At 38.0% G+C, this 25,408-nt stretch overlaps 2 protein-coding genes across 8 annotated transcripts in view; one reads left to right on the top strand and one right to left on the bottom strand.

Annotated features, from left to right (window-relative positions):
- The window catches only part of Cenpk (centromere protein K), a 51,152-nt gene extending 49,758 nt beyond the window's left edge, over positions 1-1,394 (bottom strand). For all 4 annotated transcript variants that reach the window (XM_045138941.1, XM_045138938.1, XM_045138940.1 and 1 more), the window contains exon 1: positions 983-1,394. The gene's annotated coding sequence lies outside the window, so the exon portion shown is untranslated. The remainder of the gene's footprint in view (positions 1-982) is intronic.
- On the top strand, positions 1,159-25,032 carry Ppwd1 (peptidylprolyl isomerase domain and WD repeat containing 1). 4 transcript variants are annotated; one of them, XM_045138935.1, is made up of 12 exons: positions 1,159-1,361; positions 5,716-5,818; positions 8,527-8,627; positions 8,771-8,891; positions 9,745-10,192; positions 12,203-12,393; positions 15,805-15,994; positions 19,940-20,121; positions 21,892-21,973; positions 22,879-23,061; positions 24,525-24,616; positions 24,745-24,880. In XM_045138935.1, the coding sequence occupies exons 1-11, from the start codon at positions 1,160-1,162 to the stop codon at positions 24,591-24,593; spliced, it is 1,872 nt and encodes a 623-aa protein (XP_044994870.1). In that variant the 5' UTR covers position 1,159; the 3' UTR covers positions 24,594-24,616; positions 24,745-24,880. The 4 variants fall into 4 exon arrangements, with proteins under 4 accessions (XP_044994870.1, XP_004671256.2, XP_044994872.1 ...); XM_004671199.3 differs by lacking the exon at positions 24,525-24,616 and having other exon boundaries at positions 24,745-25,032; XM_045138937.1 differs by lacking the exons at positions 1,159-1,361; positions 24,525-24,616 and adding an exon at positions 1,482-1,578 and having other exon boundaries at positions 24,745-25,032.
- The last annotated feature ends 376 nt before the right edge of the window (positions 25,033-25,408 follow it).

Here is a 25,408-nt window from a genome sequence, read left to right as displayed (position 1 = left end):
TACACGGAATCCCTGGGGCTCATGGCGGGCTAACCTGGTGAGCTGTAAATTCAGAAAGACTCTGTCTCAAAGAATAAGGTGAAGAGCAATTGACCTGACATTGACCACTGGCCTCCACACACATGTGCATACACAGATGCACACATATCAAACACATGGACGGGCAAAACACACACACACACAAAAAAAAAAAAAAAAAAAAAAACCCACCTCAGAACCTGGGCTGGAAAGATGGTTTCATGGATAAGGCGCTTGCCTGCAAAGCTTAAAGGCCCTGGTGGGATTTCCCAGGACCCATGTAAGCCAGATGCACAAGGTGATGCATACGTCGGTGCATACTTCTGAAGTTTATTTGCAGTTGCTAGAGACCCTGGTGCGCCCATTTTTAATGTCTCTAATAAGTAAGAAAATATTTTTCTAAAAAAATAGGGCTGGAGAAATGGCTTAATGGTTAAAGCGCTTTCCTCTGAAGCTTAAGAACCCAAGTTCGATTCTCCAGTACCATGTAAGGTGACACATTCCTTTGCAGTGGCTAGAGGTCCTGACACGCCCATCTCCCACCCCTCGGCCCCCCCCCCCTGATGAATAAAATATTTTTTAAAAAATAAGACTTCTTTTAAAAATGCAAACCCTAATGCGGTGGTTCTCAGTCTAGGAAAATGGTTCCGTCAGTAAAGTGCTTGCTTTATTAGCATGAAGACCTGCAGACCTACATTCGAATCTCCAGCAGCCATGGGGGAAAACTGTCACCAGTCATCGAGGTGGTGATAGGAGGGCCACGCGAGGTCATTAAAACACCTTACCAACTTACAAAATTAATGTAAAACATGAGAGAGACAGGCTGACAGATAGACAGACATGTTGAAGCCTACAGCTCGGTTGAGAGACGACAGCCAAGATCAGGGTGACAAGGCTGCGGCACAAAACGCGCGCGGTCCCGTGCTCTCCCCGCCCCGGCCCCCGACGCGCAGCTTCCACTCACCTGGGTCCTCACCAACGTCCTCTCGCCTTCCGCGCTCCCTCGCCGGGGGAGGGGGGGGTGTGTGTGTGCGCGCGCTGCTCGCTGATTGGCTCCGCTCCTACCCGCTACAGCCAATCGAGACACGCTCGGGCGCAGCGACGGTGGAATTCGTCGCGCCTTCTCTGACGTAAGGACAATATGGCGGCAGAGAGCGGCAGCGACTCGCTGCTGAAGAGAAGAAGGCGCCGGGATGCGGGCGAGGACGAGGAAGCCGAGAGGACGGAACTCAGAGAGAGAGAGCGAGCCACAGCCTTGGCGGCGGTGCAGGAGGAGGAGGAGGATGAAGAGCGCTGGGTTGGGCCTTTACCTGTGGAGGCGACCCTAGCGAAGAAGAGGAAAGGTGCGTGGCCAGGGCGAACGGGAGCGCCGCGCGTGCTGCGTGGGCGGGGGGGGAGGGGCGGGGGCGGCGCGCTTGCGCGCTGTGCCCGGCCCCGCCCTCCTCTCCCCGCTGGCCGCCGGGTGTTTGAGCGCCCTCCGGAACACGCCCGTGGTCTCTGCAGGGCATCCTTTTGACACAGTGTCACACTAGCCTTGGGTCCTTCTCCTAGATGCCGAAGGTACCAGCGTGCCAGTGTTTTGTTTGGTGTTTGGTGCTCTCAGACCTTACAGCGGCCAGTGAAGATGGAATTTCCGATTCTGAATTTAATTTAGCAAGTGTGGTAAAGAGTACTGGTTTTCTTTAAGTGATTCCCCTGAAATAATTTTTTTTTAACGTTGCACATGGACACCTTTATAGTGCATTACCTTTTTGGAGCAACCTTTGCCTTCGTATCGCTTGCCATTGTTTCCATATTTATTCTTGTGACTTTCTGACTATGGTTCTTTATTACCCTTAGCCTGTTAAGAATCTGAAGGACTGGGCTGGAGAGATGGCTCAGCGGGTAGGGCACTTGCCTGCATAGTCTAACGACCCTGATTCAATTCCCCAGTGCCCACGTAAAGCCATGTCATAGTGGTGCATGCTTCTGGAGGCTGTCTGCAGTGGTTGCAGGCCCTGGCCGACCCATGCTCTCTCTCTTTTGCAAATAAGCAAAGAAAAATATTAAAAGACAAACTTAAAGACTAAGGAAGGAAATTCAATTCTGATTCATGTATTAATAAATTTTCATGCCGAGAGAAAGTTACTGGGTCTCAGGTTTTTTGTTTGTTTGTTTGTTTGTTTTCCAAACAAAAGCGGTTTTCAAATCATGCGCTGGAGAAAACATGAAACATTTTTCACCCCTAAAGTGGAATAGTAACAGATTTTTTAAATCAAATTTTAAAAAGTGGTTTTTTAACAATTTGTTTTTATTTATTTATTTATTTGGCAGGGAGAGAGGGAGAGAATGGGTGCACCAGGGCCTCCAGCCACTGCAGACGAACACCAGATACGTGCACCCCCTTGTGCATCTGGCTAACGTGGGTCCTGGGGAATTGAACCTGAGTCCTTTGGCTTTGCAGGCAAGCACCTTAACGGCTAAGCCATCTCTCCATCCCTGGTTTGTTTTTTAAAATAGGAAATGTTTTCCTTAAACGTTTAAGACAAAAGTATGGTATTTCTAAGATCAAACTGACTTGAAAACTACTTAAAACTGCAATTACTCATGAGCACCCCAGTACATCTCCCAGTGTTCTCCATTTCCAAACACTTACTTTGTACTCCAAAACTAAATCACATGCTAAACACATACTATACCACTTGAGAAAGGGCTCCTCGAGATCCTAACTATTGTAGTATCTGTACCTGTAATAGTTTCTAGGTGCAATGTTCTGTTTCTTTTGGCATTTGCATGTGTGTAGGCATGTGTATGGATGTTGTGTAGTCCAGAGGTTAACTTGGGGTGTTTTTGGTTACTCTCCTCTATTTACTGTGGCAGGGTCTCACTTGAACCCATAACTTGATATTTGGCTAGCGTAAATAGCCAGTTTGCCCCAGGGATCCTCTGTATCTGCCTGGGGAGTGCTGGGCCTGATTGCCACACCCCCACTTGGCATTTAAGGGGATTCAGTGGATGTGAGCTCCTTTTCTCATGCTGTTTTTGCTACAAGGTCTTTATCCAAGGACCTGTCTCCCCATGGCCTGAAGTAAATTTTTTTTATTTTTAAAATTTTTTTATTTTTATTTATTTATTTGAGAGTGACAGAGAAGGGGGGGGGAGAGAGAGAGAATGAGAATGGGTGCGCCAGGGCTTCCAGCCACTGCAAACGAACTCCAGACACATGTGCCCCCTTGTGCATCTGGCTAACGTGGGTCCTGGGGAATCGAGCCTCGAACCGGGGTCCTTAGGCTTCACAGGTAAGCACTTAACTGCTAAGCCTTCTCTCCAGCCCCCTGAAACAATTTTTGAATGTTCTATATTGACACCCTTATAGAGCATTATCTTTTACAGCCTAATTCTGGTAAATTTTTTTGCAGCAACCTTTGCTTTCATAGTCCTTGTTATTGTTTGTACATTTATTCCTGTGACTTTCTGACTAGTGTTTCTTTTTACTGCTAGACTAAGCATATAAAGAAGAGCAAGGATCATGCCTATTTTTTTCAACCCTATATTTCCATAAGTATAACATCTATGCTATTATTTCATGACATTTAAATAATTTTGCATATTCTTTTTTTTAATGAAAGGAAAAGGGGAAATAGACAAATTCCTAAATCTTTAAATACTGATGTTTTAGTAAATTGCTATCTTATAAAAGTATAATTGAAAGTTAAATATGGTGGCTCATACCTATAATCCCAGCACTTCGGAGGCTGAGGTAGGAGAATTGATGTTAATTTGAGGCCAGCCTGAGCTACAGAGTGAGTTTCAGGTAAGCCAGGGAAAGAGTAAGACCCTGCTTAAAAGATAAATCGAAACAACAATAAGTATATTTGAAACTAGGTGTGAAAATTTTTACCATCAGTCAAATGCTTACTGTTTTAAGCCAACTAACAGTGTATTAGTTTGAAGAAAACTTAAAACAAAAATATACTTGTTAGAAAAAAATTAAATTTTTTTCCAAAAAAACTAGCTACTTCGTAATTAAAGATTCCTAAAAATGGAAACAACCTCTTTAACAGGTTCTCTGAATATTGGGCTTCTGTGTATATACTTTCACAATGACATAACATGGTTATATGTTACTACCTTTAACTAAACTGTCTTTTAAAAATATTTATTTGCACCAAAATTTCAGATGCATGAGCCACTTTGTGCATCCGGCTTCACATGGGTACTGGGGAATGGAACCCAGGTTGTTAAGCTTTACAGCAAGCACCTTAACCACCAAGCCATCTCTCCAGCCCCTAAGCTGTCTTTATAAGAAGAATTATGTTTTCTTTATGCTAACCTTGTGCTCTTGAATTTGTTAAACGTGAACTAATAACAAAAGAAATCTGGAGAAGATTGGATAAAATTTAGCTGCTTGCATGAGAAAATCCCTAATCACAGTGACATTTAGAAGATAGTGGAATTGTACTTTTAGGTGTATAAGACAGGACTGGTTTGGAAACTCCCAAAGTTTCTAAGTATTTTCTGCCTCAACATGTGTACATATGACCCTCATTTTCACTGTATCAAGTTGTTAAAATTACAACAATTATATGCTACTTTCAAACTATAGGACTGAAGAAGTGATGAAGGGGACATTGAGAAGACATCCTGATGATTACAGAACACTTCCACTGTATCCCCTTACCATGTGGTCACTAGATATACACATGAGGAACATAGTTTAATGTCAGTAAGCTCACATGAAAGTGGGTATTCAGTTACTAAAAGACAAAAAGTAGTTCACCAGACAATTTTGACTTTTATACAAGAATTTTGAGAAATGTAACACCTCGTTACATTTAACAACATTTTTTTAAGTTTTTTTTTGTTTATTTTTATTTATTTATTTGACAACGACAGACAGACAGAGGAAGAGACAGAGAGAGAGAGAAAGAGAATGGGTGCGCCAGGGCCTCCAGCCACTGCAAATGAACTCCAGACGCGTGTGCCCCCTTGTGCGTCTGGCTAACGTTGGGTCCTGGGGAATCGAGCCTCGAACTGGGGTCCTTAGGCTTACAGGCAAGCGCTTAACTGCTAAGCCATCTCTCCAGCCCCATTTAACAACTTTTATATAGGCATGTTTGGTTATGATTATTTGAAATAGGTATAATGTCTGGTTTTTAAAAATTTTTTGCTAGTAAAATTGATAATGGCTCATAGTCAAATTAAGATTCTCTGATGTTCCCTAGCTTATTATTTTTACAGGTGTTTTGCTCCTAGGAAAAACTCTAAAATACTCTAGAATTTTCTCAGCTCTAAATGTCTGAGCAATTTATTGTGTTTACTTGTTTCAAACCCAGTATCAGTGACTTAAAAACTATCAGCTAAATTAGCACTTATAACTGGGACCTATGTAATTAGCAAGATAGCTGTGAATTTTCATGAAAATTTTTAAGCAATTTTTTTAATGGCAACTTCATATTAAGCCAGAGCCCCTCAACAAATAAGTCTTTGAAATAGCATCAGTGTAATCCCCAGTATGTGTATAGAAACTTCTGAAATAATAAAAGTTACAACTGACATTAACAGACACTGGATTCATTTTTATTCTTATATGTGAATTGATGGAAATTGAAGTTTAGAAGAAAATGCAAAACATAATTTAGAAAATCCTAAATAATGAAAATAAAATGTTAAAAGTTCATTTGCTAAAATTAATTTTTACCTTTTTTTTTTTGCCAGTTCTGGAGTTTGAAAGAGTTTATCTTGATAATCTCCCCAGTGCATCCATGTATGAACGTAGTTACATGCATAGAGATGTGATAACCCATGTGGTATGTACCAAGTAAGTGTACCTATCGCACATTATTTTCTTCTCAGAAGAAAATTCTAAAAGCTTCATTTATGACTGGATTTATAGAATTTTAGGATTTCATAGACTTGGCATTCAATTTTGTAAGCTCTATAGTAGTTTAAGTTAAATACAGTCCTACATGCTCTTTCTTATATAAGGACTACATTCTCTAAGACAAATTGTATGTCCCTGTGATTATTATTTGTTATTTATTTATTTGAGAGAAAGAGGCAGATACAGAGAGAGAATGTGTATTCTAAGACCTCTAGACGTTGCATATGAACTCCAGGTGCATGCGCCATTTTATGCATGCAGCTTTATATGGGTACTGGGGACTCAAACATGGATCCTTAGGCTTTACAGGCAAACACCTTAACCACTGAGCCATCTCTCCAGCCCTCTGTGTATGTACTTTTGGAGATAAAGTCCAAGAAGGGGTTGTACTAGGTAATAGAAGATATACTAAGATAGGAATAATTGGAAGTTGGCCTCTTTGGTAGTTAAAGAGAAAATGATGCCAACTCAGACAACCTGGAATTATCAGAGGACCTTCAAAATCCTAATGGAATGATTTGAAAAAAATAATAGGGGCAGTAATGTTCTGTTTTTGAACTCATGTCCAGATACTATGCTGACATTTTTTTTTTCACAGGTTAACTCATTTATCTTTTTTTTTTTGGGGGGGGGGGGTTTGGTTTTTTTCGAGATAGGGTCTTACTCTGGCTCAGGCTGACCTGGAATTCACTATGTAGTCTCAGGGTGGCCTCGAACTCTTGGAGATCCTCCTACCTCTGCCTCCCGAGTGCTGGGATTAAAGGCATGTGCCACCACGCCCGGCTTCTCATTTATCTTAAGATGCTTAAAATTTTCATTTTTTTTTTTTGTTCATTTTTTATTTATTTATTTGAGAGCAAGAGGCATAGAGAGAAAGACAGATAGAGGGAGAGAGAGAGAATGGGCGCGCCAGGGCTTCCAGCCTCTGCAAACGAACTCCAGACGCGTGCGCCCCCTTGTGCATCTGGCTAACGTGGTACCTGGGGAACCGAGCCTCGAACCGGGGTCCTTAGGCTTCACAGGCAAGCGCTTAACCGCTAAGCCATCTCTCCAGCCCAAAATTTTCATTTTTTTATTTTGGTTTTTGAGGTAGGGTCTCATTCTAGCCGAGGCTGACCTGAAATTCACTATGGAGTCTCAGGGTTGCCTTGAACTTATGGAAATCCTCCTACCTCTGCCTCCTGAGTGCTGGGATTAAAGGCCCACCATGCCCAGCTAAAATTTTTATTTTAAAGATGAGAAAACTAGGGTATGGAAAAGGTAAATGGCTGAAGAAGCTGAAAAAATTAAATTTCTGACAGTTTTTATTCCTTCTGTACATTTTTTTTTTCCAAGGTAGGGTCTCACTATGTAATTCTAGGCTGGCCTTGAATTTATCATGATTCTCCTACCTCTACCTCGCAAGTGCTCGGATTAAAGGTGCATGCCACCACACCTGGCCCTTCTACAGGTTTTTAAACCTGTGAGCTAGAGTAATAAGAGGTTTATTTTTTTTTCAGTGGGGCACCTTGGCTGTGCTGGAATGGAGTCAAGTAGGACAAAAGTGAGAAGGAGAAAAGGAAGGAGATATAAAAATTTGGATGATATTGGCAATGAGTATTGAAAGTAGATGAATACTTTGGATCAGTTATGTTCTTAATATTTCATGGATTGGATCATTCTAACAACATATGGTCCAAACGTGTCAGTGTATAAAGCAACCTTTAGATACTGATATTATTCGTACATGTTTCATAATGTATGTGTGTGTATGTATGTATAAATGGGTATATACATGTAAACATACATTATATATCCAAAATCTGTAGAGCTTAACAGAAAGGTCACAGGTTTTGTGGTTGGGTAGATCTAAAAGCCATTCACTTACTGAATCTGGGATAAGTAAATTTAACATTTTGAAACTATTTCCTGGTGTGTAAAATAATGACAAAAATAACCATCACAGAGTTGTCATCAAGATTAATTAAGGTAGTGTGTATAAATTACTTGACAGATACCTGCCTTCAATAAATGGTTTCTATTTTTATGTAGGTAATATGGGAAACTTGTTCAAAATCATTTTGATTCTCAACCAAAATACTTTTAAAATATGAAACAATTTTATGCTGGATTTTTCTATGTGAAAGTAGATTAGGTGTATATAAACTGAAACATAATACATTTTCTCTTGAAAAGACTGCCTATATGATAATTTTAGCAATAAGAAATTCTAAAATATATTTATTCTTAAAGAAATTGTTTTGTTTGATCTTTTTTTTTTTTTTTTTTTTTTTTTTTGCTTTGATACAGGGTTTTACTTACAGAATTGTCCAGGTTGGCCTTGAACTTGCAAATTAAAATCACTTGTTATTACCTATAGTATAGTCTGTATAAAAGACAACTTAAAAAACAAAACAAAACCCAAGCTGGGTGTGATAGTCCATACTTATAAAAACCTAGCACTAGGGAGGCTGAGAAAAGCAGGAAGATCTCAAGTTCTACACTAGTCTGGCTACATATATTAAGCTAGCTTGGCCTATATAGTAAGACCCTGTCTGAAAACAGAATCAAAACAAAGCAGCCTATGATTGAAACAATCAAAGTTTGCCAATGAATGTTTGTCTAGATTTGTTTCAAAAATAACTTCTAAAATTTTATATGTGCAGGACAGATTTTATTATTACTGCCAGTCATGATGGACATGTGAAGTTTTGGAAAAAAATAGAAGAGGGAATTGAATTTGTTAAACATTTTCGTAGTCACCTCGGTAAGAATTTCGTTTTCTTTTCTCTTTGGTGGTTTTCTTTTAAGCTATTATAAAGTTTCCTTAAAATTTTTTTTTCTTTGAATCATGCACAATGTGTGCCTTTGATATTTATTAGAATGTTTTAATTTGATTTATTTAAATAGGAATTATTGAGAGTATTGCAGTTAGCTCTGAGGGAGCCTTGTTCTGTTCTGTGGGTGATGATAAAGCAATGAAGGTGTTTGATGTAGTGAACTTTGACATGATCAACATGCTGAAGCTTGGGTGAGTCTTGTTTAACTCAGTAAAATAATTTTTAAGCCAAACTTTATCATGTCATAGGTCATTTATAAACAAAAGATGCTGCCATACCGTCTTGGTTTTTGCTTGAAATAATTGGGATAATTTTTTACATTGTTGTTTGGAAGTGTCTGCTGTGGAAATTGCCAAACAGTATCACAACAAACATTCTTTCCTATACTGTACTTTAATAATGCAAAAATTTGTTCCTGTAAAGTTTGGGCATTTGCTGGTGATTTTCAACTTTGGAGTATATTAATATTCAAACTATGTGGGTGGTTAGTACAGTAAAGGACTGTACTTTGTCTGAAGCCTGTCTTTTTAAAAAGTTAACACGCTAAGAGAGAGGTGGGGGGAGAGAGTGTGTGTGTGTATCTGAAATTTTTGGGACTAGCATTAGTCTGCCTGAATGGCATAACCAAACACTTTAAGCTACGTGACTTAAAGCAACAGTAATTTCCTAATTTTGAGCATAGTCGTGTATTAATCATTTTTATTATAAATCTTTCAGGAAAAGTGCTTATAAAGTATACTATTATGTGCTTTTCTTTTGCAAAGTAAGTTAAACATAGACTGTTTACAGACATCAATTGCCCCAGAATATCTTAAGACCCAGGGGTTCCTTATCTACCCAGTAGAAATAAATGGACTGCTATATTCAACTCTCTTCTATGGTTTGGTAAAGCCTCATAAGTTGTCATCATTACATTGATGAGGTCAGAAAGAAAAATGTAAGCGTTGAGCCTAAATTGCCCAGGAGGTTTGTTTTATTGTTACGCTATGGAGGAGTTCTTGAACTGACTTTTATTTTTCCCTGTTCAATTCTTCACTGCTTTAGCTATTTTCCTGGACAGTGTGAGTGGATCTATTGCCCAGGCGATGCCATTTCTTCAGTTGCTGCTTCTGAGAAGAGTACAGGAAAGATTTTCATTTATGATGGCCGAGGAGATAACCAACCACTGCATATTTTTGACAAGCTCCATGTATCACCTCTCACTCAAATACGACTAAACCCAGTTTACAAGGCAGTGGTATCCTCAGACAAATCTGGAATGATTGAGTATTGGACTGGACCGCCTCATGAATATAAATTCCCCAAAAATGTGAACTGGGAGTATAAAACTGACACAGACTTATATGAATTTGCCAAATGTAAGGCTTATCCAACCAGCATATGTTTTTCACCTGATGGGAAGAAAATAGCTACAATCGGATCTGACAGAAAAGTTAGAATTTTCAGGTTTTTAACTGGAAAACTAATGAGAGTATTTGATGAATCATTAAGTGTAAGTGCAATTCAGTCAGATTTTACTTTACTAAAACTGCCTTTAGGTTTCACAATTTCCTGAAAGAGTTTTTCTACATAAACATTTAGGTTGATGGCTATTTTCTCTAAGAACATTAAAGATACTATTCAGGGCTAGGCATGGTGGCTCATACCTTTAATCACAGCACTTGGGAAGCTGAGGTAGGAGGATGGCTAAGTTATTTTAAACACACAAATAAACAATATAATTGAATATGTATCAGGCTCGCTGTCTTGAGACTGGAGACAAAAAGAAAAAAAAAAGCTGTTCTGTAAGATCTTGCATTCAAGCATTGAACCTAATACAACTTTAGAATTTTGAAGTTTATATACTGTCCTTCCCTTATCTAGAAAAACTGGAGAGAACTTAATATAAGCATAAAACAATGATAGAAGTAAATGGAATATAGGTGGCTTGTTGTCTGCAATGAAGAGTTTGTTTTTATTTGTACGTTGGTTTTTATTTGTACTGTCTGATGCTCTACATCTCTGAGAAAAACTGAATGTAAAGATCCTTATGTCTTTTGGAAGGCTCCAATGGAGTACTCACACAGTAATTATGATGTGACCCACATCTTACATATAAAAAGTAAACCAAATTTCCAGGCTGTAAAGAGCATTCATAAACACCTGTTTTTTACCAGTCATACTATCCATGTCAAAATAACTTTAGTTACTAAAATATGAATTTGTTGTAGGGAGATAGTAAGAGTACATTCAACAACAACAAAAACGGTATTTGCTCTATGGCAGATTCATGATCCTTGCACACAGATGTAATAGGCTGTAACTATATTGTTCCACATAAATGGATAAGAGCCATGGACTCTTCTTACTTCCCTCTCTCTCACCCCTCCTTCTTTGAGACAGGGCTTCACTCTGTACTTCAGGCTGGCCTGGAACTCACTGTGTAGCCTGGGCAGTTCTGTTTTAGTCTCTCAAGTGCCAAGGTTATAGCATCAACTGCCTTGTACAGGTGCCATGATTGGTAAGCCTTGGATGTGTTTACACCACATAGGGATATGCTAAACATATAGTAGTACATGTAAGATTTCAAGGAAATAAAATACTTCTTCAGTTTTAAAAATTGTTATAATATTTTGGAAATACAAGGTTGAATAAGACATGAAAATAAATTCCACTTGTTTTTACTTTGTATAGTGTAGCTACTATAAAAGTTAAATTACTTATGTGGCTTGCATGACATTCCTTTAAGAAATGCTTCTCTGAAGCTTTTTAAAAGGTGATATATTATTTTTATAAAGCAACTACTAGTTATGTAAGCCAGCTGTTTTTGCTTTTAATTCAAAAAATCAGTTTCCGTCAGTATAAACCATTATTTCTTTGGTGCTAATGGGAATCAAACCCAGAAATTAAGCACTTAATTTACCAATGAGTGAGACTGTTTTGTTCTTTTGTTGTTTGTTTTTGTTTTTGTTTTTCTGTTGAAACGGGGTCTCAAATTGTATTTGTAGCCCAAGCTGATCTCAAACTCACTGTGTTGCCCATGCTGGCCTAGAGATCACAGTCCTGCCTTGGCCTTCTGAGTGCTACAGTTACTGTCATGATTATTATATCTGCCTTTGAAATACTTTATACTTTCTGCTAAAGGGTTTAGAATGCTTCTTAAAATATATGAGTATAGGGGCTGGAGAGATGGCTTAGTGGTTAAGCGCTTGCCTGTGAAGCCTAACAACCCCGGTTCGAGGCTCGATTCACCATGACCCACATTAGCCAGATGCACAAGGGGGCACATGTGTCTAGAGTTCGTTTGCAATGGCTGGAAGCCCCGGCACACCCATTCTCTGTCTCTCAATTTGCCTCTTTCTCTATGTCACTCTCAAGTAAATAAAAATGAACAACAAAAATAATAAATATGAGTATATAAACTCTTACCTGCTCACAATGTGTTCTGTTTCTATTCAGTTCTCATGATCTTTATTGATTTATATGTGTGTGTGTTTTTGTTAATGCACAGTTTATCTCCTAGATGTTTACTGAGCTGCAACAGATGAGGCAGCAGCTACCAGACATGGAATTTGGCCGACGAATGGCTGTCGAACGTGAGTTGGAGAAGGTGGATGCTGTAAGATTAATTAATATAGTTTTTGATGAAACTGGACACTTTGTGCTATATGGAACAATGCTGGGCATTAAAGTTATAAATGTAGAAACAAACCGGTAAGCTTTAATATGATTTATATATATTTTTTAAAAAGGCATTTATGGGGGACCATTTCCTCCATCAGGGAAACAATGAGAGTTTTGTTTGTTCTAAGAAAAGTGGAATGGTACCAAATGTCTAAACTTAACCAAATGTTTTGACTGGATTTTTCTGTGGTCTCTGGTTGTTTATAATGTTATGTAAAAAGTTTCCACTTGTATTTGTAAAAGAAATGGAAAGAAGATATGCATAGTTTCAAGGTTTTTTTTAACAAGTTTCAGTCTGTGTTTTGCTTATTGACTTAAATTAGCTTGGTTCATGTTCAATGCTGCCAAATATTTTAACCACAGAATCCAGCATTACATCCTGCTAGACATAAAAGCAGAAGCTAAAATGCATGAAACCACAATAAGCCTTTTGTACAAATAGTCCATTTGGAATTAGCACAAATATCTAGATAGTATCACTGAACGTAAACGAAAATAACTTAATATTTTAAGGAAAAAAAAATCTTGGTCTGATGTTTACATGTATTTAATCCCAGAACTCAGGAGGCTGAGGTAGGACAATCACTGTGAGTTCTAGGCCAGACTAGAGAAGCAGATTGACTTCCAGGTCAGACTGGGCTAGAGTGAGACATTGCCTTGAAGAAAAGAAAAAAAAGAAAAAAAGAAAATCTTACACTGTACATTCCCACATATAAGCTTACTTGTAGTTCTTGGCCATAGGAAATATTTGAAGGCTTGTAAAAAAATTAACCCAATAGGGATAGATTAAAATTGTACACTTCATCCTTTATAATCTATCTGTAAAGGACATCCTAAGACACCTCATTGATTTTACATTATAAGGATGCTCAAGTCCCTCACTGGTTATAATATTTTTATATAAACTATCCATATGCTCCTATAATTTTTAAATCACTTGTAGATTATTCATAATTACTAATAAAATATTATGAAAGTATTTGCTATTAGTATGTTTAGTAAATAATGACATAAAGTGTACATGTTCAGTACAGATGATTTTTTTAAATTAATTTGTGTGTGTGTGTGTACACATGTGCTCATATGGCCTCTTGCTATTTCACATGAGCACCAGACATTTATGCCACTTTTTGGATCCCTTTTATGCGAATAGTTTGGGAACTGAACCCAAACCATTAGCCACTGAGCCATCTTCCCAGCCCAGATTATTCATTCATTTATATATATATATATATATATATATATATATATATATATATATATATATATAGCATAGTCTGAGGCTGTTAAAATGTATGGATGAAAACCTATAGGTACTGGGGAATGATTATATTAATGTGTGATTGAGGTCTGTTTTGCTCTTTTTAAAAAATTTTTTTTTGTTTATTTTTATGTATCTATTTGATAGCGACAGACAGAGAAAGAGGCAGAGAGAGAGAGAATGGGCACGCCAGGGCCTCCAGCCACTAACAAACTCCAGACGCATGTGCCCCATTGTGCATCTGGCTAACGTGGGTACTGGGGAATCAAGCCTCGAACAGGGGTCCTTAGGCTTCACAGGCAAGCGCTTAACCACTAAGCCATCTCTCCAGCCCTGTTTTGCTCTTAATATATTCCCTAGAACAGTTTTAGCTTTACAGCTAAACTAAATGGAAGGTTCAGAGTTTTTTTTTTATATGCTCTGTGTCCTTATACATCCCGTCAGTGTGGTGCATTTGTCACAAGTGATAAGCCTCCATTGCCACATCATCAACAGCTTTGCATAGCATACCTCAGGATTCCTTCAATACATTTGGTAGGTTTAGACAAATGTTTAGTGCCATGTATCCACCATTATATCAATCAGAATGATTTCACTGCTCTAAAAGTTATCTACTGGAACTGTCTGTCCTTACCTGTAACTTTTGTCAACTACTGCCAGCCTTTTTTGTCCTTTTCTTTTCACACTGTATCTCAGAATGGCCTGGAATTCACTGTGTAGCCAAGGCTGGCTTTAAAGTTGAGAATCCTCCTACCTCAGGCTCCTGTATACTGGGATTACAAGCCTGAGCCACCATGCTTAACTTACTACTATTCTTTTTGTTTTTGTTCATTTTTATTTATTTAGTTGAGAGAGAAAGAGTCAGAGAGAGAGAGAGAGAATGGGCGCGCCAGGGCCTCCAGCCACTGCAAACAAACTCCAGACGCGTGCGCCCCCTTGTGCATCTGGCTAACGTGGGTCCTGGGGAATCGAACCTCGAACCAGGGTCTTTAGGCTTCACAGGCAAGCGCTTAACCGCTAAGCCATCTCTCCATCTCACTACTATTCTTTTTATTGTTGGCATAGTTTTCCTTTTTCTCCAGGTATCATAAAGTGTAATTGAGTATCATACACCTTTTATATTAACTTTTTTTATGTTTCTTTAAAAATACATTCATTTATTTCTACGTTTGTCTGTGTTGGTAGGAAGAGAGGGGTGCAGTTCAAGGATCTCTTGTGGCTGCAAACAAGTGCCAGGCACTTGCACTATGTTTTGGGTCTGGCTTCACATGGGTAGCTGGGGAATTGAAACCAGACCAGGAGTCCTTGCAAGCAAGGGGCTTTCACCACTGATCCCATTCCCTAGCCCCTAGATTGACTTCTTGAGGTTAGTATTATTCACTAAGCATATCTTTCTAAACCTTGATGGCTCTTTTATTTTTCAAGCATTGAGTAATAGTCCTTTCTCTGGATGCATAATTTATTAGTTCATGTATTTACTAAAGTATATTTTGGTTGCTGCTAAGTCTTGGGATTTATAAATGTAACTGCTGTAAACATTTTTATAGTTTTTTTTTAAATTTTCTTTTGGATAAATACCAAGGAACTGAATTGCTGGACAATGTGGTAACAGTGTGTTTTTATAAGAAACCACCAAACTATCTTCCAAACTGGCTGTACCCTCTACATTTATACCAGCAGTGAATGATAGTTCTTGTAGCTCTGCATCTCACCAACATTTGGTATCTATCAGTGGTCTAGATTTTGGTGTTCTGTTGTGTTGTAGTTTTCCTTTCCCTGATGACATATGATGGAGAGCATCTTTGCACATGCTCATTTGCTCTCCATATGACTTCTTTCATTGGCTATGTGCTAGTCATTTGACTGTTTAATTTTTCTTATTAATCAGTTTTAAGGGTTCTTTCTATGTTACATACGCATCTGGCAAATATTTTCTCACTCCCTGTAACTTTCATTATCTTAATGAATGAAATTTTTTAAACCTGAAAATATAGTTGCCTACCAATTTAAAATGATACTCTTTTGGGAGTTAGAAATGATGCTTTAAAAGTATCTCATTTGGATATAGACAATAGTTTTTAACTATTACTCATCCTTAAAGTTTGGTTAGAATTAATTCTGGTAATGGTTAGAATTAATTCTGGTAATTCTACTGTATTAAATGTGGTTTTATTTTCCAGGTGTGTGCGAATCTTAGGCAAGCAAGAAAATATTAGAGTGATGCAACTGGCTTTGTTTCAGGGAGTAGCCAAAAAGCACCGTGCTGCAACTACTATAGAAATGAAAGCTTCTGAAAACCCTGTTCTTCAAAACATTCAAGCTGACCCCACAATAATCTGTACATCATTCAAAAAGAATAGATTCTACCTGGTATGTACACGTACTAGGAGACAAACGTTATTTTTCACAAAGAGTAGACTTCACATGGCATGTACACATATGAGGAGACAGAGTTCAATATTTCTTCCATCATGATTGGTAGTTTGATTTTCTTGGAGAGAATGCTGGCAATGATAGCAAACTTTCTCAATAACTGTAATTCCATCCTACAATATTAATATTGTAGAATTTTAAACTGGGCATTAATTTTGAGTATTCCTGCAGTGTTTTTCTTCATCATGTTTTGAAACTTTACAACTGACTTTTCTCTTTAAAAAAAAAAATTATTTACAAGCAGAGTGACAGAATGGGTGTGCCAGGGCCTCTTGCTACTGCAAACAAACTCCAGATGCATGCACCAATTTGTGTAATTGGCTTTAAGCTGGGTACTGGAGAATTGAACCTTGGCCATCAGGCTTTGCAAGCAAGAACTTTAGTCACTGAGCCATCTCTCCAGCCCCTAAACTTTGTTCTTTTCATTTTGTTTTTGGAAGTTCCGTGGCCGGAACTCAGGTCCTTATGCATGCTAGGCAAGTGTTCTGTCCCCAAGCTACTGGCCCCAGCCCCAAACTAGTATCTACAACTATTTGTGCTAAGATAATAAGATGCTAGTGGTTACTTGTATCCCAAGCAGTTTTTACTACGGGGTTGTAAATTTTGTTTCATATAATTTATATCCCTTGAACTTAATACACCTTCCCTGTTTAAATACCATTGCCTTAATTTTTGGCTTCATTGTAATGGAGCTACCTTGGAATTAATTAGCCAGTGTTCAGGTTGTTACTTAGTGGTAGAGGAATTACCTGCCATGCATGAAGTCTTGAGTTCAGTTCTCAGCACTGGAGATGTGAGGAATACTAAGACTGAGTGCAAAATCCAACTCTCAAGCCACCCGCGAATAGCAATGTCCTGATGTTCGTCCAAGCAGGAAATGGTTTCAGGACCTCTACTCTAGCACTCTGTACTTCATCCTACAATCAGAGAACTGACCTTTACTGATTCCCTGGCTGTGTATAACTGACTCTCCTCACTTCTGCAACTTCTTCTCGCTTCATTTTTAATTCACTACACCAACCAGATCAAACAACCCATTTGTGATATCAGAGTGCTCTTTTTCCACCCCGTTCTTTGCATGTGCTGTTCTTCTAGTCACATAGGGCTCAACTCCTGCTACTTTAGGTCTCGGTTTACAGTCTTGTAGTATTGACTCTTGAGTTGCATGTGGCCTCTTGTGTTCTTCCTGTCCTTCCCCTAACGCATTATTTGTCACTCTTTCTGAGTACAAATCAATAATTTGTTAATTTTTTTGTGGTTGTATCTTTGACACTATCTTCTGCAAATAATTTAAAAATCAATAAATATAAGCTGCTGTGTCTTCACTGTTAAATCTATGAAATTAAAGATAATGATCTACTCATTCCTCTGATGAGTACTCTAAGTATAAGCAGTGGCGATGCCTTTCCGGTCACCTGCTAATACATATGTGGAACAGCACTTTCCTTACCACAGCCAAGCTTTAACCTAAAATGGGTAATTTTTTTTTTTTTTTTTTACTTGAGAGAGAAAGAAAGAAACAGAGAGAAAGAGAGAAAGGGCATACCAGGGCCTCCAGCCACTACAAACAAACTAGATGCATGCGCCACCATGTGTCTCTGGCTTATGTGGGTACTAGGGAATGGTACCTGGGCCCTTAGGTTTCACAGGCAGATGCCTTAACCTCTAAGCCATCTCTCTAGCTCTAAAATGGGAAGTTATTAATATATGCTAAGTAAAAGTAGTTTATTTTTCAATTTTTTAAAAAATCTTTATTCATTTTAGAGAGAGAGGCATAAAGAGAGGGAGGGAGAAAGAATGGATACACCAGGGCCTCAAGCCACTGCTAACAAACTCCAGACACATGTGTCACCTAGTGCATCTGGCTTTAATGGGTACTGGGGATTGAACCTGGGTCCTTTGGCTTTATAGGCAAGCATCTAAACTGCTAAGCCATTTCTCCAGCCTCTTTTAAATTTTTAAAAATTTTTATTTATTTATTTGAGAGAGACAGAGAGGGGGAGAGAAAGAGAATGGACAACTTTATCTTATCTGTAGTAGTTTATCTATTATGAAGTAAAAATTATCAGAAAATTCTTGGTACACACTAAATATAACTTTCTACCCACTTACTTGAAAAAATTTAGCAATCAAATTAATTTTTTTTTCTTCCACCACCTTCACTATTAAAAAATTGAGAGGAGTTGGGTGCACCAGGGCCTCTAGTCACTGCATTTGAAGTCCATACTCATGTGCTACTTTTTACATCTGGCTTTTACTTGGTTAACTGAACCAGACCAGCAAACTGTAAGCAAGTGCCTTTAACTGCTAAGCCATTTCCCCAGCTGCATATGTATTTTTAAGGTTTGAGAAAATAAAGAAATAAAAATTTTAAAACATTGCTTTCTTATCTAGACAATGTTATTAAGAATTTTCTTTCAGTCTTATTAGATATAAGTAAAACTAATATTGTACATAGGTATATGAATTTTGTAGCTCATTTTAAGTCTAACATCATGAAATAATTCATTAAAAGCAATTTATAAATGCATGTATGAGCCAACTCAAGATCAAAACAAATTTTTTAAAAATTTTTATTAACATTTTCCATGATTATAAAATAACATTCCATGGTAACTCCCTCCTCCCCCCCAATTTCCCCTTTGAAATTCCATTCCAAAACAAATTTTTTTTTTTTTTTTTTTTCCGAGGTAGGGTCTCACTCTGGTCCAGGCTGACCTGGAATTCACTCTGTAGTCTCAGGGTGGCCTTGAACTCATGGCGATCCTCCTACCTCTGCCTCCCGAGTGCTGGGATTAAAGGCGTGCACCACCACGCCCGGCTCAAAACAAATTTTTAAAATAAATTCACTGCACACCTATCTCACCTCCTTTGAAAACTAAAGAATAAGATATTATGGTGAAAACAGTTGAGCTGAGTTATTTGGAATGTAAGCAGTTCAAAATGACATTAAGAAAGACAAAGGTGATACACAGACTTTACCTTCCTAGAACCTAGCTGGTATGAGGTAGAACTGGCCTGGGGTAGAGGGTTTCTAATGAGTTCCAAAATGTAGATAGATACAGCGGGGGTGGGAGTGGAGAGTCAAGATCCATTAGTAATAAATCTTTGATTCCTCATAACTACTGCTGAGTTCTGTGCAAAGTCGTATTAAAAATGTTATTGTGGCTGGACAAGGTGGCACACATCTTTAATCCCAGCACTGGGGAGGTAGAGGTAGGATCATTATGAGTTCAAGGTCACCCTGAGACTACATAGTGAATTCCAGGTCAGCCTGGACTAGAGTTAAGCCCTACCTTGAAAAAACAAAACAAAACAAAAAAATGTTGTGGGAATTAAAAAAAAAAAAATGTTGTGGGGCTGGAGAGAGCAGTTAAGGGCACTTGCCCATAAAGTGTAACCACCAGAGTTCAATTGTGTTGGACAATATTCTCTAAGGAGTTTACATCCATACATTTAGTCCTTACAACGACCTTTACTGGGCAATAGGTACTGCATAAGGAAACAGAAAACATTAATTCACTTCTCCAAGGTCACAGAATTAGTAAGAGGTAGAAATGGACTTCAGACCCAAGGGCTCTAATAGTGAAAAGTAAGCAGTGAGCAGCAGGCCAGGACTGTAAATGCAGAACTACCACCACATGTAAAAGTAAGTCCAACCTGGAATCACACATGTTCATTATATTACTTCAATTGTTTATATGTTAGACAAACATAAAAATAACTGCCTTACCTGTCTTAAGATGGAAAGTGATTCCTGTATCAAGGATTTATTCTGAGTCTTACTTTCCTTAAATACTCTATTACTAATGAAATTTAGTCATAAATTTTACCAGATAAAAGTTTCAGCTAATTCGTGCACATTTTCTTTTCCTTCTCAAGTTCACCAAGCGAGAACCAGAAGATACAAAGAGTGCAGACTCTGACCGAGATGTTTTCAATGAGAAACCTTCTAAAGAAGAAGTCATGGCCGCCACCCAAGCGGAAGGACCTAAACGCGTTTCAGATAGCGCCGTCATTCACACGAGCATGGGGGATATTCACATCAAACTCTTTCCTGTTGAGTATGTGTACACTTTTGTCGTTTTCCTGAACACCCATGTGAATAAGAATGTGTGTATTTGAAACTCCCAACTTGTAGTTATTACCTTAACTCTAACTTGTACTTATTATCTGAACAGTTTAAATGTTTAGTGTCTTGAAAACTATGTTGTGCTGGACAGTGGGATGAATTTTAAGCATATACCTACAGATTTATTATGAGCACAAATAGACAAGCTTTGAAAGTGTTGAATGTGGGGTTGGGGAGTTAGGTAGCTCAGTGGTAGAAAAGTTTCCTAGCATACCCAAGGCCTTAGGTGTGATCTCCAACATCACACATGCAGAAAAAAGATGTGCTGGCTATAAGGTATATAAAAGTTTATCATTATTTCCAAACACTAGATTATATATATATGTATGTGTGTATGTATATGTATATATATATAGAGAGAGCACACGCGAGACAGAGCGCACACGTGTGTGAGGGAGGGAGGGGGAGTTTTCTTTTGGCTTTTTAAAATGGGGTCTCACTCTCTAGCCCAGGCTGACCTGAAATTTCACTATGTAGTTTCAGGGTAGCCTCGAACCCACGGTGATCCTATCTCTGCCTCCCAAGTGCTAGGTTTGAAGGCATGCACCACCACACCTAGCTTAAATATAATTTGATTTACTTATTTATTTGCAAGTAGAGAGAATGGGTATGTCAGGGCCTCTGGCCACTACAAACAAACTCCAGCTGCATGCCTCACTTTACATCTGGCTTTACATGGGTAGTGGGGAACTGAACCTAGGTCATTAGGCTTTGTAGGCAGGCACCTTACCTACTAAGCCATCTTGTCAGCCCAGAGTAGCCTTTAACTCACTATGTAACCCGAGACTGATCATGAAGTTCTGATCCTCTTACCTCCATCTCTCAAGGGCTGGGATTCCTATCATGCACCATTCTCAGGTAATAGAGTACTGAGGATCAAACCCAGACCTGCAAAGTGAGTGCTCTACTGACTAAACTATATCACCAGTTGCTGGGGACTGAACCAGCCAGGGCTTTGTGCATGCTAGGCAAGCACTCTGCCAGCTGAGCCACATCCCCAATACCAGAATACACCCTTTCTTTGAATAAGTCCACTGAACCATAATGTTGTCCATCCCCCTCCTTTGTCATGTGTACATGGGGGGGTTGCAGGAGCATGTGTCTATGTGCATATTCCACAGACGTGGGTGACATGAAACCTGAGGACAACAGATGTCTTATTTGATTTGCCTTACTTGATTGTGAAAGACTTACTCTTTGAGATAGTCTCTCTTCCTGAACCCAAATGCTTACTAGCTTAGCTAGACTAGCTATCTAGTGAACACCAGGGATTGCCTGACTCTACCTTTTCAGTCCTGGGATTATAGTTATGTACCCCAATGCCCAGCATTTTTACATGGGTACTAGTGATCTGAATTCAGGCCCTTATTCTTGTGCAGAAAACACTTTTCCACTGAGCCATCTTGCCAGCCCCATTAGCATTGTTTATGTAAGAAAATTACCTTTCCCAGAAACTTAGTCCACTGTATCGACTGTTACATGTTATGATTGTTTTTCAACTACTAAATGATGTTGAAATACAAGTATTGTGCAATTCAAATATTAGTAAGTAGTCACGTAAAGACATGAAAAAAGAACATTCTACCACTAACTTGCTATAAATGGCTTTTTGAAACGTTCAACATAATGAAGTAGAATTACAAAGAAAATTATTTTAAGATACTGTTTTAGATTTCATATTTTTTAATACATACCTTACCAGGTGCCCAAAGACGGTGGAAAACTTCTGTGTTCACAGCAGAAATGGTTATTATAATGGGCATACATTTCACCGTATAATTAAGGTAAGTTATACAACTGTCATGTGATTTGAGGAATAGTATGTTATTGTATAATGAGTTTTAAGCCTAATATCCTTCCTTCACACTTCTCACTTTATTAGAAGGGAACAGAGAAATGAACTATGAGAGCCAGAAAAATGGATAGTCATGATTATCTAACATACAGGACAGCAAGACTGGCATGTATACCCATCAGGAAAAATTCACCCATGTTTTATTAGCAGCTAAGGAAAGGTTACAATAATGAGTCAAGGGCCATGGGGGGGGGGGGGCAAAAAACCTCCATTAACCAAAGTGACCTAGACAGTATAGATCTAAACGATAAGATTTGAAATGACAGAAGAGCCATATTGCCATGTAACCCTGTGAGAGCCACTATTAACTCCTGAGAAATAGTGAGCTTGGTCTCAGAATCTTATGTGGCATTCCACAGACTTGATGAGCTAGTAATTGGTTACTGGCAGGTCAGAAATGGCAGGAAGAACAATCAGATGGTAAAATTCTGAAGAAACTAGAGCAGTGGCTCCAGGAAATCCAGAGAATTTGAGGAAAGGAGAAGAAGATAAAGGCATACATAAGACATGATTCAATACAGATCCTAAAGACAGTGGTATTTATTACCTGGTTTCTATAAATTATTAGAAAACCTGTAAATGAGAAATCTTTGCAGTTTTATTTCAATCATTTAATATAGGATGAAGTTCCATTATGGAAAATATATATTATCTGAATTTAAGTATAACTTAATAAGTAAGATGGAAGAATTCACTGAATAGGAAGCACTTTTGGCAGATAAACAAGAGCGTAAATCATATATGTGTGTGTGTGTGTGTGTGTGTGTGTGTGTATGTACATATATATAATATTAAAAAGGACACTGTATTACAGTTTGTTAATTTTCTGTTAAGGGCTTCATGATTCAGACAGGCGATCCAACAGGTACTGGTATGGGAGGAGAAAGCATTTGGGGAGGAGAGTTTGAAGATGAATTTCATTCAACATTACGACATGACAGACCATACACACTCAGCATGGCCAATGCTGGGTCAAATACTAATGGATCCCAGTTTTTCGTAACAGTAGTACCAACGGTGAGTACTGTTTCATACTATCAATAGAGTAACAAGTAATGGTCTAAAAGCATAAATTCAGTGCAAAAAAAAGAGCTGCATTATTCTCTTCTCCATATTATATATGCCAGGATACAAGAGAGAAGAAAATTCAGAGATGAAAATTTAAACACTATAACAACTAATTTTAGACTTCATTAAGCAATATTTTTATGTAATAGGAAACAGTGCTGACTGTGTTCAGGATAGCTAAATTTCAAGTTTCCAAACAACTAAAAAAAAAAAAGTGTCTTACTATGTATCCAAGACTGGCCTTGAACTTGCCAATTATCATAGCCTTCCAAGTGGTTTGATTATAAGAATGTGGCTCCACACCCAGCTTCATTCTTTTTAAAAAAATTAAGAATTATGAATTACCACTTTTAAAACAATTTTTAAGAATATTTTATTCACTTGAGAGAGTGAAGGGGGGGAGAGAATAAGTGCACCAGTGCCTCCAGCCGCTGCAGATGAACTCCAGACACATGTGCCACCTTGTGCATCTGGCTTATATAGGTCCTGGGTCCTTTGGTTTTGCAGGCAAGTGCCTTCACCACTAAGCCATCTCTCCAGCCAAAGACAAAATTTTCATAATTTTATACACCTCTATCAGAATATCAGTTGTAATTGATGGCATTTTACACAAGTGCTGTACCACTGAACTATATCCCCAGCCCATCAGTGGCATTTTATATTTAATAAAATACGATATAAGGTCATGTAACTATATTTCTATACAGTTCCACAAAATTATAAAAAGTGTACACATTTTAATTTTAAACAAAATTAAAAAGCTCACAGTCTCCTGTAATGTTGATAATATGTTGAATGTGACTACTTCCAGCTTTCAGTAATAAGTGAGGAAGCCTGGTGGGACATGATTAACCTGATCAAGTTAGTAGCACAGCCACCATCTGAACTCCCACCTAGTACTGAAGTAAATGTCTAGATTATCCTGAAGCATCTCTTCATTGTTCATTACAAATCTTAGCAAGCACTTCTAGAGCCTTGTTTTAAACCCACACAAACTAACTTACCTTATGACAGCAAATATCTCTTAGCTCACATGATATATTAAACTTTGTATCATTTCCTCATCTAGTGACTTGACCAACAGACCGAAAATAATCAAGGTGCATCTATTTTTGTCATAGTTCCTAAACAATGCAGTTTAATAACTATGTAGTATTTATATCTTACTAGTTATTATAAGTAACTGAGGGATTTAAAGTATATTACCATACCAGGAATATTACCATAAATACAGGGATTTCAGTATCTGGAGATATGGTATGGTAGGGAACTAATCCCCAGTGGATACTGAGAAACAGTGCTCTTATTTCTCTTACAAAGTGGCAGTAACTTTTTGAAGCTAAGTACTGCTAAGTATTGTATGTCTGGTGAGGTTTGTTTGTTGTTTGTTTGAGGTAGGTTTTTTTTTTTAGGTCAGGCTGACCTGGAGCTCACTGCAACCCCAGGCTGGCTCTAAATTCCTGGTGATCCTCTTACCTTAGCCTCCCAAGTGCTGGGATTAAAGGTGTGTAAATATTATATTTCACTTTAAGTGTATAAAATGAAGTGTAATTTAAGTTAAATTTGCTTATCAGAGGGTATAATTTAATAAATTGGGGTTCACTGTGATTTTTCATTTGCCTTCCAATGTAGCCTTGGCTTGATAATAAGCACACTGTGTTTGGAAGAGTGACTAAAGGAATGGAGGTAGTACAGAGGATCTCCAACGTCAAAGTCAATCCCAAAACAGATAAGCCTTATGAGGATGTCAGCATCATAAATATCACCGTCAAGTAAAGGATGCTTTCCATTGTATTCATAAGTGAAGTATACTTACATTAAACATAGGCTGTATTAAGACTTCCTGAATATGAAATCATGTTTTAAAAGTATAAACCTGTATTTTTATATTTCTAATTAAAGGCCATCTTTTTAAACTGCCTTTGATTTTTCTTGGAATATTTTTAATCCTAAGAGGTGAGAAATTGAAATGCATTTAACTCAGGCAAAAAAATATTCCTTATAGGTAAGTTCTCCTGTGACTCAAATTCAGTTTTACTTTTTTGTTATTTTATTTATTTTAAATATTTTATTCATTTATTTGAGAGAGGGAGAGAGAGAGGAAGTGGCAGATAGAGAAGGAGAGAGAGAAAACAAACTCCAGATGCATGTGCCACTTTGTGCATCTGGCTTATATGGGAATTGGGAAATTGAACCTGGGTCGTTAGGCTTTGCAGGTACATGCTTTAATCACTAAGCCATCTCTCCAGCCCAAATTCTTGGTTTTTAAATGTAGGTTCACTTATTTTTATGTGCT

Source organism: Jaculus jaculus, chromosome 20 (assembly GCF_020740685.1).
Source record: "Jaculus jaculus isolate mJacJac1 chromosome 20, mJacJac1.mat.Y.cur, whole genome shotgun sequence".
Lineage (NCBI taxonomy): Eukaryota > Metazoa > Chordata > Mammalia > Rodentia > Dipodidae > Jaculus > Jaculus jaculus.
The sequence above is the reverse complement of the archived record's forward strand: the minus strand, read 5'-3'. Positions and strand labels throughout refer to the sequence as shown.

Excerpts from the sequence above, each read along its gene's own strand:
- Ppwd1 (XM_004671199.3), top strand. The coding sequence starts at position 1,160 with ATGGCGGCAGAGAGCGGCAGCGACTCGCTGCTGAAGAGAAGAAGGCGC. Across the intron at positions 10,193-12,202 it reads TATTTGATGAATCATTAAGT|ATGTTTACTGAGCTGCAACA; the intron begins GTAAGTGCAATT and ends TTTATCTCCTAG. Across the intron at positions 20,122-21,891 it reads ATCAAACTCTTTCCTGTTGA|GTGCCCAAAGACGGTGGAAA; the intron begins GTATGTGTACAC and ends ATACCTTACCAG.